At 39.4% G+C, this 17,744-nt stretch overlaps 1 protein-coding gene and 1 non-coding gene across 2 annotated transcripts in view; both read right to left on the bottom strand.

The window, feature by feature from the left end:
- The window catches only part of WIF1 (WNT inhibitory factor 1), a 95,091-nt gene that overhangs the window by 11,704 nt on the left and 65,643 nt on the right, over positions 1-17,744 (bottom strand). Inside the window, exons 4-6 of the mRNA XM_032644295.1 lie at positions 11,778-11,918; positions 10,797-10,892; positions 3,331-3,426 (exon numbers count right to left, since the gene is read on the bottom strand). Of these exons, the coding sequence (XP_032500186.1) occupies positions 3,331-3,426; positions 10,797-10,892; positions 11,778-11,918 (333 nt within the window). The remainder of the gene's footprint in view (positions 1-3,330; positions 3,427-10,796; positions 10,893-11,777; positions 11,919-17,744) is intronic.
- Positions 21-127, bottom strand: LOC116761458. Its single transcript, XR_004352024.1, has one exon. It is a non-coding gene; the product is annotated as a U6 spliceosomal RNA (small nuclear RNA).

Genomic DNA, 17,744 nt, shown 5'->3' with positions numbered 1-17,744 from the left:
GGCTGGACAGTTTTTTTTTTTTAATTGTGGAATGTTCCACGAATTTGCATGTCATCCTTATGCAGGGGCCATGCTAACCTTCTCTGTATCATTCCAATTTTAGTATACGTGCTGCTGAAGCGAGCACAAGACGGTGTTTTTGTGAGCGTGTCCTGTTTCTCCTGGGGATAAGAAGAAGAGATGAGAAAACATCAGGACCTGTGTCCACTTGGCTGGAGCCCTCTGGGCACTATCCCTTACTAATGTGTAGAATGCAGTGAACCTGGGAGTATAATCAAAAGTTACAGAATATGACAAAGCTGATTACTGAATTTGGCCACACCCTTAGTATTTGCATAATACTTTACCATCTGGACCAAGCTTCTCTACATTTCTGTTGTGCCGTGATTCTTTTTTTTTTTTTGGCAGTATGTGGGCCTCTCACTGTTGTGGTGTGGCCTCTCCCGTTGCGGAGCACAGGCTCCGGACGTGCAGGCTCAATGGCCATGGCTCACGGGCCCAGCCGCTCCGCGGCATGTGGGATCTTCCTGGACCGGGGCATGAACCCGTGTCCCCTGCATCGGCAGGCGGACTCTCAACCACTGCGCCACCAGGGAAGCCCGTGCCATGATTCTCGACTCAGAAAATGAGCCAGAGACACCAAGTAACTTTCACTGGGGCTGAGGGTTTGCTAGGCCAGTGTTGAACTACTCAACTGTTAAAGTTTGCAACAGATGTCCCAAGAGCCAATAAAAGTTAATCTTTACTGTTTCTTCAAATATGTAGGGCTAAGGTTTAGCTCCGTTCCAGTAATTAAACCATTTTTCAGAAGCGCTACACTCCCTCCTGGTTAATAAATGCATCTTTTTGTTGAGGGAGTAAAAAACATTAGTTTTTAATGTTCCCAGATCTCTGGGGAAACCAAGTGGAATTTCAACAGACTTTCCAAAAGAATAAAAAAAAGTTACTGGAGTCTAACAAGTAAGAAAATCTTTCATCTGAAAGGTAAAGTATTACAAATGTAGAAGAAACTGGAATACACATAGATCTTTTCCTTCAACAGGGACCATGCAGCATTTGTGACACCATAGCGTAAGAAAAACATTACAACTGACAGTCCACTGTGCAGATACACCAATAACAGCCTCATCTATGTGAGCAGGCCTCACAAATGGTCTTTCTAAACCTGATAATACATTCATTCTTCATCCAGATCTCTGAAGGATTTGCTCTATTTCCTAATAGTTTTGAGATAATATGTTTAATTCTGCTTCAAGAATTAACTTCTGCCCAGGTTTGAAGTAGCAGAGATGCTGAAGGCTACATTCAGACAAATGCAAAGAAGCTTCACAAGAAAGAGTTTTACTCACTGGCTATTATTATCAGTGTCATTAGTGCTTAATCTTTATGAACATAAAATTTTAAAATTATTTTCACTCCAATGCTATAGTTTTAGAAGATCACTTACAACTAAAAGGTAGAGTTGCTCTCAGACATGATCTCATTTAGCATAGAGGTGGGGGAACCAGGGGTCAATGGCTTAATTTACAGTTTAGAGTTGGGAAAAGCATCGCCCACAGAGATGAGGTTCTCTGCCCAGAAGCAGTCACTGGTAGAGGAACTAAGATGTGAAACAGGTAGCCTGAGTGGCAACATGGTACGGTGGAGGGTGTGAATTTCGGCCAAGCTTCTCAAGCTCTATAAACCTCATTTTGCTTAGCTGAGATTGAGATGGATGATGCTTTACATATCTCAAAAGCTTGTTGAGAGTAAAGTTAGGTAATTGTATGAAGGTACTTTGTATATCATAAAATAACAGACAACCGTAAATGACTATTCTGACTCACATTAAGGGCTCTTTCCTTTAGCTTTTCCTTCTTTTTTAAAAAGCTGCTCAATCGTAACTGGTGCTATCTGCATTATCACTGAAGAGGCACTTCTCTAAAATAACACATCATTTTATTTTGAGGCAAGTAGTTATTGAAAAGAAACAGTGCCCTACTCATGCAATTAGCATTTTGGACACAAGGATAATTTCATTAAATACATACACTTTAAGGATATAATTTAACTTTTTTTCCATAAAAGATGGGAACTGGGCAAAATAGATAGGTGTCCTGTAAAGAGTATGAATCACTCAGTACTATTTTAGAGTCACATTTTTTTTTTTTTTTGCGGTACGCGGGCCTCTCACTGCTGTGGCCTCTCCCGTTGTGGAGCACAGGCTCCGGACGCGCAGGCTCAGCGGCCATGGCTCACGGGCCCAGCCGCTCCGCAGCATGTGGGATCTTCCCGGACCGAGGCACGAACCCGTGTCCCCTGCATCGGCAGGCGGACTCTCAACCACTGCGCCACCAGGGAAGCCCTAGAGCCACATTTGAATCCACTTTTTGAGAGTCAAATCTGGCTATGATGTAGCATCATAGGAAGGAGGACCCTGATCCCTCAGGGATGTGATCTGTGAGCAGAGAATGAAATTCGGGATCAGTGAACTTCTAGGTCAGGCAATTTGGAAGAGACTGTTTGATTTCAGTCTTTGAAACTCACCCCTAAAACTAATTTGGGACATACCAAAACCCCAGTGGGGAAGGAGAAGTTAATTGTTCACAAAAATCCACGCTCCCCTCCCATAAAGTTGTCACGGGGAGATGGTTGTCCAACCAGGGATGACATTTCTCCTGCCTACATCCAGGTAGGATCATGGAGCTAATTCCTATCCATGGAATAGGTGTTGATGTTTTGTAGGTCACTTCTGAGCTTTTGTTTTGTTTTGTTTTTTGTTTGTTTTTTAAGCAGCACCTACTCCAGTCTTTCTTTCTCTGCTTATTGGCTGGATCTGGAGAGCTCCAGAGCTCTAGGCAGAACCACTGATGGAAGGCACCTGGGACCCTAAATCACTGCATGGAGAAGAACTGCCCTGCCCACCGACCAAGTATTCCTGCCCTGGAGCATTCTGTGAGCAAATGTAAACTTGTACTGTGTTAAGCTACAATAAAATTTGGGGTTAAAGTTATAGCAGCCAACTGAGCCGGCGCGGCACAACTACTGAAGCCCGTGCACGCCTAGAGCCCGTGCTCCGCAACAAGACAAGCCACCGCAATGAGAAGCCTGCACACAGCAACGAAGAGAGCCCCCGCTCGCCACAACCAGAGAAAGCCTGTGCACAGCAATGAAGACACAATGCAGCAATAAATAAATTTACATTAAAAAAAAACAACAAAAAAGTTATAGCAGCTGGTGAAGCGATACATCCTATTTACAGAGCTGTTATGAAGAGTGATGATATAGTAAATATACGTCTTTTAATCAAACATTTAAAAAGTAAAAAGAACCTTGTTCTTAGAAAGTTACCTTTATCACAATTGACTCCATAGAATCCAGGTGGACAGATGCAGAAACCGGGAGTAACACAAAGCCCGCCGTTCATGCATTGTGGTGTACAAAGGGCTAATGGGGAGAGAGAATTCTGATTAAGACCAAATAGGGTTTTGCGAGCAGGACCATTTTGGAAATGTCAATAATACAACAGGTCTGTATTTTCAAGCTTTGTAGTTGACATTAAAGTAGTCACTCTTTAGAGATACAAGTTTGCTATATTAAAAATTATTTTTATGCAGTAAATAAGGCTATTTTTCAACCAATTTCATAGAAGAGAATTAAAATTTGCCCAGAATCATTATTTTAACTAAGATGTGGTCTTCTTAAGACTGTAAATATTTTTTCTTGCCTTATTTCCTCAATCTTCCAATTTCAAAATCAGTGCAGATGAAGGTCAGGACAAGATGGCGGAGTAGGACCTTGACCTCACCTTCTCTCACGAGCACACCAGAATCACAACTAAGTGCTAAACAATCATCGATAAAAAGACTGGAACCTACCAAAAAAGATATTCTACATCCAGAGACATAAAGAAGAAACCACAACAAGACAGTAGTAAGAGCATACTCGTGATATAATCAAATCCCATAGCCCTCAGGTGCGTGACCCATAAGCTGAAGAATAGTTATATTGCAGAAGTTCTCCCACAGGAGTGAGAGTTCTGAGTCCCACATCAGGCTCCCCAGCCTGGAGGTCTGACATTGGGAAGAGGAACCCCCAGAGCAGTTGGTTTTGAAGGCCAGCGGGGCTTGAATGCAGGAGCTCCACAGGACTCGGGGAAACAGACACTCCACTCTTGGAGGGTGCACACCAGGTCTTGTGTAACTGGGACCCAGGGCAAAAGTAATGACTTCATAGGAGCCTAGGCCAGACTCATCTAGTTTTGAAGGGTCTCCAGGGGTGGGGGGCAGCTGTGGCTCACTCTGGGGACAAGGACACTGGTGGCAGAGGTATCGGAGAGTATTCATTGGTACGAGCTCTCCTGGAGGCCGACACTTTGCCACCAAGACCTGGCCCCACCCAATGGCCTGTAGGCTCCAGTGCTGGGACACCTCAGGCCAAACAACAAACAGGGTAGGAACGCAGCCCCATCCATCAGCAGACAGGCTGCCTAAAGACTTCCTGAGCCCACAGCCACCTCTAGACATACCCCTTAACATGGCCCTCCCCAACAGAGGGCCAAGACCCAGCTGCACTCACCAGTGAGCTTCCCACCAGGAAGCCTACACAAGCCTCTAGACCAGCCTCACCCACCAGGGGGCAGACACCAGAAGCAAGAATACTATGATCCAGCAGGCTGCAGAACTGAGTCCACAAACACAGGTCAGAATCTACCAGCTGGTCCCTGGCTCCTGGGCAATGAGAGGGGAGTGTACTTCTGGGACACACAGGACATCCCCTACAGAGGGCCATTTCTCCAAGGTCAAGAAACATAACTAACCTACCACATACATAAAAATTCAAATAGAAGTTTAGACAAAATGAGATGGCAGAAGAATATATTCCAGACAAAAGAACAAGATAAAACCCCAGAAGACCAACTAAGTGGAGATAGGCAATCTACCCAAGAAAGAGTTCAGAGTAATGATCATAAAGATGATCCAAGAACTCAGGAAAACAATGGATGCACAGAGCGAGAAGTTACAAGAGTTTTTTAACAAAGAGTTCAAAAATACAAAAAACAACCACACAGTTGAAGAATACAATAATTGAAATGAAAAAATACACTAGAAAGAATCAACAGCAGAATGAATGAGGCAGAAGAATGTACAAGTAAGCTGGAAGACAGAGTGGTGGAAATCACTGCTGTGGAACAGAATAAAGAAAAAAGAATGAAAAGAAATGAGGACAGTTTAAGAGACCTCTGGGACAATACCAAATGCACCAGTATTTGCATTATATGGGTCCCAGAAGGAGAAAAGAGAGAGAAAAGGCCTGAGAAAATATTTGAAGAGATAATAGCTGAAAAATTCCCTAACATGGGAAAGGAAGCAGTCACCCAACTCCAGAAAGTGCAGAGAGAGCCATACAGGATTAAACCAAGGAGGAACACACCAAGACATCTACTAATCAAATTGACAAAAATTAAAGATAAAGATAAAATATTAAAAGCAACAAGGGAAAAGTGATAAATAACAAAGAAGGGAATCCCCATAAGGTTATCAACTGATTTTTCAGCAGAAATTCTGCAGGCCAGAAGAAAGTAGCATGGTATACTTAAAGTAATGAAAGGGAAAAACCTACAACCAAGAATACTCTACCTAGCAAGGCTCTCATTCAGATTTGATGGAGAAATTAAAAGCTTTACAGACAAGCAAAACCTATAAGAATTCAGCAGCACCAAATTAGCTTTACAACAAATGCTAAAGGAACTTCTCTAGGTGGAAAAGAAAAGGCCACAACTAGAAATAAGAAAATTATGAAATGGGAAAGGTGAACAGTAAAGGCAAACATACAGTAAAGGTAGGAAATCATCTGCACACAAATACAATATCAAAACCAGCAATCGTGAGAACAGGAGAGTACAAATGCAGGATATTAGAAATGCATTTGAAATTAAGAGATCAGTAACTTAAAACAATTGTGTATATGTATAGACTGATATATCAAAACCTCATGGTAACTGCAAACCAAAAATCTATAATATATATACATACAAAAAAGAAAAAGGAATCCAAACACAACACTGAAGATAGTCATCAAATCACAAGAGAAGAGAACAAAAGAGGAAAGGAAGAAAAAAGACCTACAAAAACAAATCCAAAACAGTTAACAAAATGGCAATAGGAACATACATATTGATAATTACCTTAAGTGTAAATAGATTAAATGCTCCAACCAAAAGACACAGACTGGCTAAATGGATACAAAAACAAGACCTGTGTGTATGCTGTCTATAAAAGACCCACTTCAGATCTAGAAACACATACAGACTGAAAGTGAGGAGATGGAAAAAGGTATTGCATGCAAATGGAAATCAAAAGAAAGCTGGAGTAGCAATACTCATATTAGACAAAGTAGACTTTAAAATAAAGACTGTTGCAAGAGATAAAGAAGGACACTATATAATGAGCAAGGGATCAACCCAAGAAGAAGATAATAACAATTGTAAATATATATGCACCCAACATAGGAGCACCTCAATAATAAGGCAAACATTAACAGACATAAATGGAGAAATTGATAGTAACATAGTAATAGTGGGGGATTTTAACACCCCACTTACATCAATGGACAGATCATCCAGACAGAAAATCAATAAGGAAACACAGGTCTCAAATGACACATTAGACCAGATGGACTTAATTGATATTTATAAAGCATTCCATCTGAAAGCCTTAGAATACACATTCTTTTCAAGTACACATGAACATTCTCCAGGATAGATCACATACTGGGTCACAAATCAAGCCTCAGTAAATATAAGAAAATTGAAATCATATCAAGCATCTTTTCTGACCACAATGCATGAGATTAGAAATCAACTAAAAAAAGAAAACTGCAAAAAACGCATGCTATTAAATAACCAATAGATCACTGAAAAAATCAAAGAGGAAATCAAAAAATACCTAGAGACAAATGAAAATGGAAACACGATGTTCCAAATGCTATGGGATGCAGCAAAAGCAGCTGTAAGAGTGAAGTTTATAATGATACAAGCTTACCTCAGGAAACAAGAAAAATCTCAAATAAACAACCTAACATTACACCTAAAGCAACTAGAGAAAGAAGAACAAATAAAACCCAAAGTTAGTAGAAGGAAAGAAATCATAAACATCAGAGCAGAAATAATGAAATAGAGACAAAGAAAACAATAAAAAAGATCAATAAAACTAAAAGCTAGTTCTTTGAAAAGATGAATATAATTGATAAGCCTTTAGCCAGACTCATCAAGAAAAAAAGGGAGAGGGCCCAAATCAATAAAATTAGAAACGACAAAGGAGAAGTTACAACTGACACCACAAATACAAAGGACCATAAGAGACTAAGCAACTATATACCAATAAAATGGACAACCTAGAAGACATGGACAAATTCTTAGAAAGGTACAATCTCCCAAGATTGAACCAAGAAGAAACAGAAAATATGAACAGACCAATTACCAGTACTGAAATTGAATCTGTGATGCAAAAGCTCCAAACAAACAAAAGTCCAGGACCAGATGGCTTCACAGGTGAATTCTAACAAACGTTTAGAGAAGAGTTAACACCTATCCTTCTGAAGCTATTCCAAAAAATTACAGAGAAAGGATCACTCCAAAATTCATTCTATGTGCCCACCATCACCCTGATACCAAAACCAGACAAAGATACCACACGCACACAAAAAATTAGAGGCCAATATCACTGATGAACAGAGACGCTAAAATCCTCAACAAAATACAAGCAAACTGAATCCAACGATACATTAAAAGGATCATACCCAGTGATCAAGTGGGATTTATCCCAGTCATGCAAGGATTTTTCAATATCTGCAAATCAATCTGTGTGATACACCACATTAACAAATTGAAGAATAACAATCACATGATCATCTCAGTAGATGCAGAAAAAGCTTTTGATAAAATTCAACATCCATTTATTATAAAAACTCTCCAGAAAGTGGGCATAGAAGGAACATACCTCAACATAATACAAGCCATATATGACAAATGCACAACTAACATCATACTCAACAGTGCAAAGCTGAAAGCATTTCCTCTAAGATCAGGAAGAAGACAAGGATGTGTATTCTTGCCACTTTTATTCAACATAGTTTTGGAAGTCCTAACCACAGCAATCAGAGAAGAAAAAGAAATAAAAGGGATCCAAATTGGAAAAGCAGTAGTAAAACTGTCACTGTCTGCAGATGACATGATGCTATATATAGAAAATCCTCAAGACGCTACCAGAAAACTACTCAGCTCATCAATGAATTCAGTAAATTTACAGGATACAAAATTCATACACAGAAATCCATTGCATTTCTATACACTAACAACGAAAGATCAGAAAGAAATTAATGAAATTAAGGAAACAATCCTACTTACCATTGCATCAAAAGGAATGAAATACCTAGTAATTAACCTACCTAAGGAGGCAGAAGACCTGTACTCTGAAAACTATAAGATGCTGATGGAAGAAACTGAAGATGACCCAAACAGATGGAAAGATGTACTGTGTTCTTGGGTTGGAAGAATCAATATTGTTAAAATGACCATACTACCCAAGGCAATCTACAAATTCAGTGTCATCCCTATCAAATCACGAATGGCATTTTTCACAGAGCTAGAGCAAAAATTTTAAAATATGTATGGAAACACAAAAGATCCCGAATAGCCAAAGCAATCTTGAGAAAGAAAAATGGAGCTGGAGGAATCAGGTTCCCTGACTTCAGACTATACTACAAACCTACAGTAATCAAAACAGTATGGTACTGGCACAAAAAACAGACACATAGATCAATGGAACAGGATGGAAAGCCCAGAAATAAATCCATGTACCTATGGTCAATTCATCTCTGACAAGGGAGGAAATACTATACAATGGAGAAAAGACTGTCTCTTCAATAAGTGGTGCTGGGAAAACTGGACAGCTACATGTAAAAGAATGAAATTAGAACATTCTCTAACACCATACACCAAAAACGCTCAAAATGTTATAAAGACCTAAATGTAAGACCAGATACTATAATACTCGTAGAGGAAGACATAGGCAGAACACTCTTTGAGATAAATTGCAGCAGTATCTTTTTATATCCATCCCCTAGAGTAATGGAAATTAAAAAATAAACAAATGGGACCTAATTAAACTTAAAAGCTTTTGCACAGCAAAGGAACCCATAAACAAGAAGAAAAGACAACCCTCAGAATGGGAGAAAATATTTTCAAACAAAGCAACTGACAAAGGATTAATCTCCAAAATATACAAGCAGCTCATGCAGCTCAATAACAAAAAAACAAACAACCCAATCAAAAAATGGGCAGAAGACCTAAATAGACTTTTCTCCAAAGAAGACATACAGATGGCCAAGAGGCACATGAAAAGCTACTCAGCATCACTAATTATTAGAGAAATGCAAATCAGAACTACAATGAGGTACCACCTCACACTGGTCAGAATGGCCATCATCAAAAATTCTACAAATAATGCCGGAGAGGGTGTGGAGAAAAAGGAACCCTCCTACACTGTTGGTGGGAATGTAAATTGCACCCAGTGTCCATTGCAGCACTATTTACAATAGCCAAGACATGGAAGTAACTTAAATGTGCATCGACAGATGAATGGATAAAGAAGATGTGAGACGGATACACACACACACACACACACACACACTGGAATATTAGCCATAAAAAGAATAAAATAATGCCATTTGCAGCAACATGGATGGACCTAGGGATAATTATACTGAATGAAGTGAGCTAGACAGACAAATATCATATGATACCACTTATATTTGGAATCTAAAAAAAAAGATACAAATGAACTTATATACAAAACAGAAAAAGACCCATAGGCATAGAAAGCAAACTTATGGTTACCAAAGGAGAAAGGGAAGGTGGGGGAGGGATAAATTAGGAGGTTGGGATTAACAGATACACACACTACTAGATAACCAAGAACCTACTGTATAGCACAGAGAACTATACTCAATATTTTGTAATAACCTATATGGGAAAAAATCTGAAAAAAAAATATATATAACTGAATGACTTTGTTGTACACCTGAAACTAACAACGCTGTAAACCAACTATATTTCAATTAAGAAAATAAAATAAAGAAAAAAAATCAATGCAGACAAGAAAAAAGTCTATTTTTTGAAGATGAAAAATATTTTGCTTACTCTGGTCAAATAAGCTCAGTATATGTGAGCTTGTGGTTTAGACACCTTTGTGGTTAATAAACATTTTCATGTTCATCTCTTTTTTCATATAGCTTTCTTAGTAGTAATTTCACCGAAATATATATATTTACTACACAAATGATTTTCATCCTTTTTTTTTTTTCCTAGAGCACCTTCATAACTCAGGTGTAGACCTAATTGTGAAACAAGCTACTTTTAATTGGAGTAGATACTTTCAAATCACTCATAATACTAGCTTTTAAAAACCATTTTAGTGGAGGGAAAAAAACTCAAAACTTTCATAAGATTATGCTAAAGCATAGTATATATAATAGTGAATTGTGGAGGGGGGTAGAAGAGAGTGAAAGTGGCCACAAAGAATGTAGACATTGTGCCAGTTTTCTGCTCCTGTCACCACATATTGGATTTAACAGAAAACCACTCCTAGAAGAATACTTTCCAATAGCTTTTCTGTGGCTTTTTAAAACTGCACAAATCCTTATAATGTGACCAGAAAGATAATTTCAGGTGATGTGTTAAAAATACATGTGGGGCTCCTGTGTAACACCCATTTCATTAGGAAGCAAGCAGGGAAACTGGCTGTCTCTGTTCTTACCTTTCTCACAGTGAGGTCCATAGAATCCATCAGGACACTGGCAGACCCGCCTTTCATTACAAAAGCCTCCATTTCGGCACCCTCCTGGGCACTCAGCTTCACCAAAGAGAAACAAGGTTTATATAGACAGCTTTCAAATCATGTTGAGTGAATTACAGGGGCATGAAGAGGCTAACGGTCACTTTTTCCCCAGCACACCAATTATCATAATTTATTGAATACCAGTACTTCCACTTCATTCTCTGTACACTGCCTGTACTTCACTAAGTCTTCATGAAAGTAAGATACTGCCTCTCAGTCCTACTTCCAACAGTAGGGAGCTCGTGGAAGAAGGCAAAGCGAGCTTATGTTCTGCCTTCCTCCCACCCATCAATCTACTGCATTTCCTTAAATTCACACTGAAACAGAATGATGGATATTGCCCTCAATATTCATTTTCAGAGGGGGGAATGACCTTTCGGTACATCTTTAGGGCACTGAAAGCCTCCAGAGCTTAAATTCTGTGTTGGAAGAGCTTGTATCAGGATGGGAAAGGAGACAGCATGGGAAAGCCTTCAAGCTTAACTGGGAATCCGGGCTGTGATGGAGAGGTGCCTTTGCCTGGCAGAGATCACTGGCGTGATCTTTGGAAGTCAAAAGCACCAAGCTTTTGGCAGGGCGTATGGTTTGTAGTAGTTGCTGGTGATGACTGGAACCCTTGCTATGAGGGTGGGGACTCCCAAAGATTGTGTTGGAGGAGGGAAAGAAGAGAGGTGGAAGACAGGGCATTTTGAAGGGCACTGGAGTTCCTAAACTTATGAGTGCAGTCAAAGCAGAGAAAGTCTGTCTTAGTACTATTAGTGGACCCTGCGTTTACCCCTCCTCCCACTGGTGTGGTTTTAATTATACAAAATAATTATCTAGCTAGCTAGCTACAATGTTTGGCCCAAATCACACCTGGAAGCCTTATGAGCCTTCTCTGGAATCACCATCACTGATTACCTTGTTGACATGTTTTAAAGAAGATGGCATTCTGAGGTGTCTGCAGGATGGTGTTGCCTTCAGAATTCATTACAATCACATTCACTTCAAATGCTGCCACTCCATCTTGTTTGCCGAGACATGGAAAACCAACTTGAACAACTAAAGAAAAAGAAGGTATGGAGAAACAGTTTATCTAGTTGATCCCAGTTTTACAGAAATCTTGGTAAGAGAGACAAAGAACAAAGCAAAAATGTTCACATTTTGTTATCAGACATGCTTGTATCTCCACTAGAGTACGGACTGTATTTTGATTATCTGGGCATTCTCCACAGAACGTGTACGTCATGCTGAGTGGAGAATTAATGACCCTCATTAATTTGTACCCTACTAATATGAAACTGGGGATATTTTGTTCATAGTCTGAACTTGTACCATCTTGGAAAAAAAAGATGGTAAAATGTTCTCTAAGAAGTAAAGGTGCAAATAGGTAGCATAGATTAATTAGGAGAAGAAACTTTGTGAACACCTTCACCAGCCTCCATATAATTCAAAAAGAGCTAAAAGTCAGCACTGCAGAATCTATTAAATAAAGCCCCATAAGCAACACCCCACTGGTTTACTTTTACTCTGTATGCTTGAAAGTGACAAAATATCTTCTTTGGAAATATTCTACAACTCAGACTAGACCCCAAACATTGGACTGAGTTAATAAACGTAATATTTTCTCAGGCTATTTGTTAATATTGAGAAGTGTCCATATCTTGGGGATCTAGAAGAGAGTTTGCTGTGATGAAGTAATCTCACAATAGACATGTCTAATGGTTTAGGTTCCTAAAGAGGAGACACTTCTTTTTAGTGAAACTGATGATCACTTGGGGTATGTAGGTGTAGACTAAGCAGAGAGTGGGAACTAATAGTGTTGCTGTACAGAGATGGCGAGGAGTTGTCCACAACTTCAGCTGTGAAATACCCACAAATCATTGGGTGGAAATTGGCTCAAGTCATTGGCTGAGAGGCCGATTTCATAAATTTCTGAAATCCACTGGATTATCCTAACATATCCACTGGAGAAGACTGATCTAGCTGATCCACTAGACTCCAGTTCTTCCTTATGAATAGAACAAATATTGCTAAGAGGTATACATATGAAATTCTGTTTTTTTGTTTCTGTATGGCAGGTTACGGTTACTGCCAAGCTTGGGAAAATCGTACCATGCCAGGAAAAATCCTTTCCCTTCAGAGTTTTCATAAACCTTTCCCCTAGTTGTACAAGAAGAAGTGAGCTAGAAGTCAGTGTGCTCTTTTCCATAATGCACTGCACACCAGTTGGTCATACAATCTTAACGTGCTTGGCAACCAGAAACCACTCTCAAGGCTTTGGCATTGTCAGTGTTCATTACTGTGCTCTTCTCCAAATAACACGGGTTTCCAGTTCTCCTGAATCTTGAGATCTGAGCATTGTAAATAATTAAATGATGGAAAAAACCCAGATATTTTAACAGAAATAAAAAGAGAGAAAAAAAACAAACTTGTTTCTGAAGTCCCAAAGTATAATTGTCCCCACTGAAAACCTTGGTTTAATGAAATTGTATATATGGAAATGCAAACTTACAAAATACAAAAATCCATAGTAGGGATTTCCATTTCAAAAGGAAGCAAAGGACTGTACAAGGAAAACCGCGTTGGATCTGTTATTGCGGGATAGTTGTGAAATATACATAGGATTTTTTCCTATGGCTGCATCCCGGATCTGGAAATTTTACTTGGGGACCAAGGGAATCTGAAAGGCTACATGGATAGAGATGATTTGCAAAAAGCAAGACTCCAGTTCTTGTCGTAGAGTTCACAGACTTCCTCACTTACTGGCCTTTTCTTTCCTTGTTTGTAACAAATGTCTTCCCTTTTTTTCTGCCCTCTCCTCTATCAGTCTCTACTTTTCTATCTCTGCCTCTTCTTTTTTCTCCCAGTTTTCTTTTTTTTCCCCTGCTCTGCACCTGGATTGTATCTTCACTGAACAATCGGGCACTTTGAGAACTAACTGGAAGCAGTCTTGTAGGGAAGAGCTGTATGGAATTATCTGCTTTTATGGTGAACTTGGCATTTGTGAATGGGTATCCTGTTCACGATATTAATTGCTAGCAAAAACAAGAAAAAGAGCACAGGAGTAAAACGTGGATTTTTCTGAATACGCATTGTGATGACCAGCAGTTACCTTACCGACTGATATCCAGAGGAAAATAATTTGGAAGATTCTTCTGTCCATGTGGAAGACAGGCTCTTGGTGCTCCAGCCAGGCATCAGGGCTGTGCCTTTGAGGTGGGAGAGCCAAGTTCAGGACACTGGTCCACAAGAGACCTCCCAGCTCCACGTAATATCAAACGGCGAAAATCTCCCAGCTCCACGTAATATCAAATGGCGAAAATCTCCCCGAGATCTCCATCTCAACACCAAGACCCAGCTCCACTCAACGACCAGCAAGCTACAGTGCTGGACACCCTATGCCAAACAACTAGCAAGACAGGAACACAACCCCATCCATTAGCAGAGAGGCTGCCTAAAATCATAAAAAGTCCAAAGACACCCCAAAACACACCACCAGATGTGGACCTGCCCACCAGAAAGACAAGATCCAGCCTCATCCACCAGAACACAGGCACTAGTTCCCTCCAGCAGGAAGCCTACACAACCCACTGAACCAACCTTAGCCACTGGGGACAAACACCAAAAACAGCGGGAACTACGAACCTGCAGCTGGCGAAAAGGAGACCCCAAACACAGTAAGTTAAGCAAAATGAGAAGACAGAGAAACACACAGCAGATGAAAGAGCAAGATAAAAACCCACCAGACCTAACAAAAGAAGAGGAAATAGGCAGTCTACCTCAAAAAGGATTCAGAATGATAGTAAAGATGAACCAAAATCTTGGAAATAGAATGGAGAAAATACAAGAAACATTTAACAAGGACTTAGAAGAACTAAAGAGCAAACAAACAGTGATAAACAGCACAATAAATGAAATTAAAAATTCTCTACGGGCTTCCCTGGTGGCGCAGTGGCCGAGAGTCTGCCTGCTGATGCAAGGGACACGGGTTTGTGCCCCGGTCCGGGAAGATCCCACATGCCGCGGAGCGGCTGGGTCCATGAGCCATGGCGGTTGAGCCTGCGCGTCTAGAGCCTGTGCTCTGCAACGAGAGAGGCCACAACAATGAGAGGCCCACGTACCGCCAAAAAAAGAAAAAAAAAGAAAAAATCTCTAGAAGGGATCAATAGCAGAATAACTGAGGCAGAAAAACAGATAAGTGACCTGGAAGATAAAATAGTGGAAATAACTACTGCAGAGCAGAATAAAGAAAAAAGAATGAAAATAATTGAGGACAGTCTCAGAGACCTCTGGGACAACATTAAATGCACCAACATTCGAATAATAGGAGTCCCAGAAGAAGAAGAGAAAAAGAAAGGGACTGAGAAAATATTTGAAGACCTTATAGTTAAAAACTTCCCTAATATGGGAAAGGAAACAGTTAATCAAGTCCAGGAAGCACAGAGAGTCCCATACAGTATAAATCCAAGAGAAACATGTCAAGACACATGTTAATTAAACTATCAAAAATTAAATACAAAGAAAAAATAATAAAAGCAGCAAGGGAAAAACAACAAATAACACACAAGGGAAGCCCCATAAAGTTAACAGCTGATCTTTCAGCAGAAACTCTGCAAGCCAGAAGGGACTGGCAGGACATATTTAAAGTGATGAAGCAGAAAAACCTACAACCAAGATTACCCTACCCAGCAGGGATCTCATTCAGATTTGACAGAGAAATTAAAAGCTTTACAGACAAGCAAAGCTAAGAGAATTCAGCACCACCAAACCAGCTTTACAACAAATGCTAAAGGAACTTCTCTAGGCAGGAAACACAAGAGAAGGAAAAGACCTACAATAACAAACCCAAAACAATTAAGAAAATGGTAATAGGAACATACATATCGATAATTACCTTAAATGTAAATGGATTAAATGCTCCAACCAAAAGACACAGACTGGCTGAATGGACACAAAAACAAGACCCATATATGTGCTGTCTACAGTATACCCACTTCAGACCTAGGGACACATACAGACTGAAAGTGAGGGGATGGAATAAGATATTCCTTGCAAATGGAAATCAAAAGAAAGCCGGAGTATCAATTCTCGTATCAGAGAAAATAGACTTTAAAATATAGACTATTACAAGAGACAAAGAAGGACACTACATAATGATCAAGGGATCAATCCAAGAAGAAGATATAACAATTGTAAATATTTATGCACCCAACATAGGAGCACCTCGGTACATAAGGCAAATGCTAACAGCCATAAAAGGGGAAATCGACAGTAACACAATCATAGTAGGGGACTTTAACACCCCACTTTCACCAATGGACAGATCATCCAAACTGAAAATAAATAAGGAAACACAAGCTTTAAATGATACATTAAACAAGATGGACTTAAATGATATTTATAGGACATTCCATCCAAAAACAACAGAATACACATTCTTCTCAAGTGCTCATGGAACATTCTCCAGGATAGATCATAACTTGGTTCACAAATCAAGCCTTGGTAAATTTAAGAAAACTGAAATCATTTCAAGTATCTTTTCTGACCACAACGCTATGAGACTAGATATCAATTACAGGAAAAAATCTGTAAAAAATACACACACATGGAGGCTAAACAATACACTACTTAATACCCACTGAAGAAATCAAAGAGGAAATCAAAAAATACCTAGAAATAAATGACAATGAAAACACGATGACCCAAAACCTATGGGATGCAGCAAAAGCAGTTCTAAGAGGCAAGTTTATAGCAATACAATCCTACCTTAAGAAACAAGAAACATCTCAAATAAACAACCTAACCTTACACCTAAAGCAATTAGAGAAAGTAGAACAAAAATATCCCAAAGTTAGCAGAAGGAAAGAAATCATAAAAATCAGATCAGAAAGGAATGAAGGAAACAATAGCAAAGATCAATAACACTAAAAGCTGGTTCTTTGAGAAAATAAATAAAATTGTTAAACCATTAGCCAGACTTATCAAGAAAAAAAGGGAGAAGACTCAAATCAATAGAATTAGAAATGAAAAAGGAGGAGTAACAACTGACACTGCAGAAATACAAAGGATCATGAGAGATTACTACAAGCAACTATATGCCAATAAAATGGACAACCTGGAAGAAATGGACAAATTCTTAGAAATGCACAGCCTTCTGAGACTGAACCAGGAAGAAATAGAAAATATGAACAGACCAATCACAAGCACTGAAATTGAAACTGTGATTAAAAATCTTCCAACAAACAGAAGCCCAGGACCAGATGGCTTCACAGGCGAATTCTATCAAACATTTAGAGAAGAGCTAACACCTATCCTTCTCAAACTCTTCCAAAATATAGCAGAGTTAGGAATACTCCCAAACTCATTCTATGAGGCCACCATCACCCTGATACCAAAACCAGACAAAGATGTCACAAAGAAAGAAAATTACCGGCCAATATCACTGATGAATACAGATGCAAAAATCCTCAACAAAATCCTAGCAAACAGAATCCAACAGCCCATTAAAAGGATCATACACCATGATCAAATGGGGTTTAACCCAGGAATGCAAGGATTCTTCAGTATATGCAAATCAATCAATGTGATACACCATATTAACAAATTGAAAGAGAAAAACCATATGATCATCTCTACAGATGCAGGGAAAGCTTTTGACAAAATTCAACACCCATTTATGATAAAAACCCTCCAGAATGTGGGCATAGGGGGAACTTTCCTCAACATAATAAAGACCATATATGACAAAACCACAGCCAACATCGTCCCCAATGGTGAAAAAGAGAAACCATTTCCACTAAGTTCAGGAACAAGGCAAGGTTGCCCACTCTCACCACTATTATTCATCATAGTTTTTGAAGTTTTAGCCACAGCAATCAGAGAAGA

The sequence above is a fragment of the Phocoena sinus genome, chromosome 10 (genome assembly GCF_008692025.1).
Source record: "Phocoena sinus isolate mPhoSin1 chromosome 10, mPhoSin1.pri, whole genome shotgun sequence".
In the NCBI taxonomy this organism is placed as follows: Eukaryota; Metazoa; Chordata; class Mammalia; order Artiodactyla; family Phocoenidae; genus Phocoena; species Phocoena sinus.
Note: the sequence above shows the minus strand (reverse complement) of the source record. Positions and strands in the feature narration are given on the sequence as shown.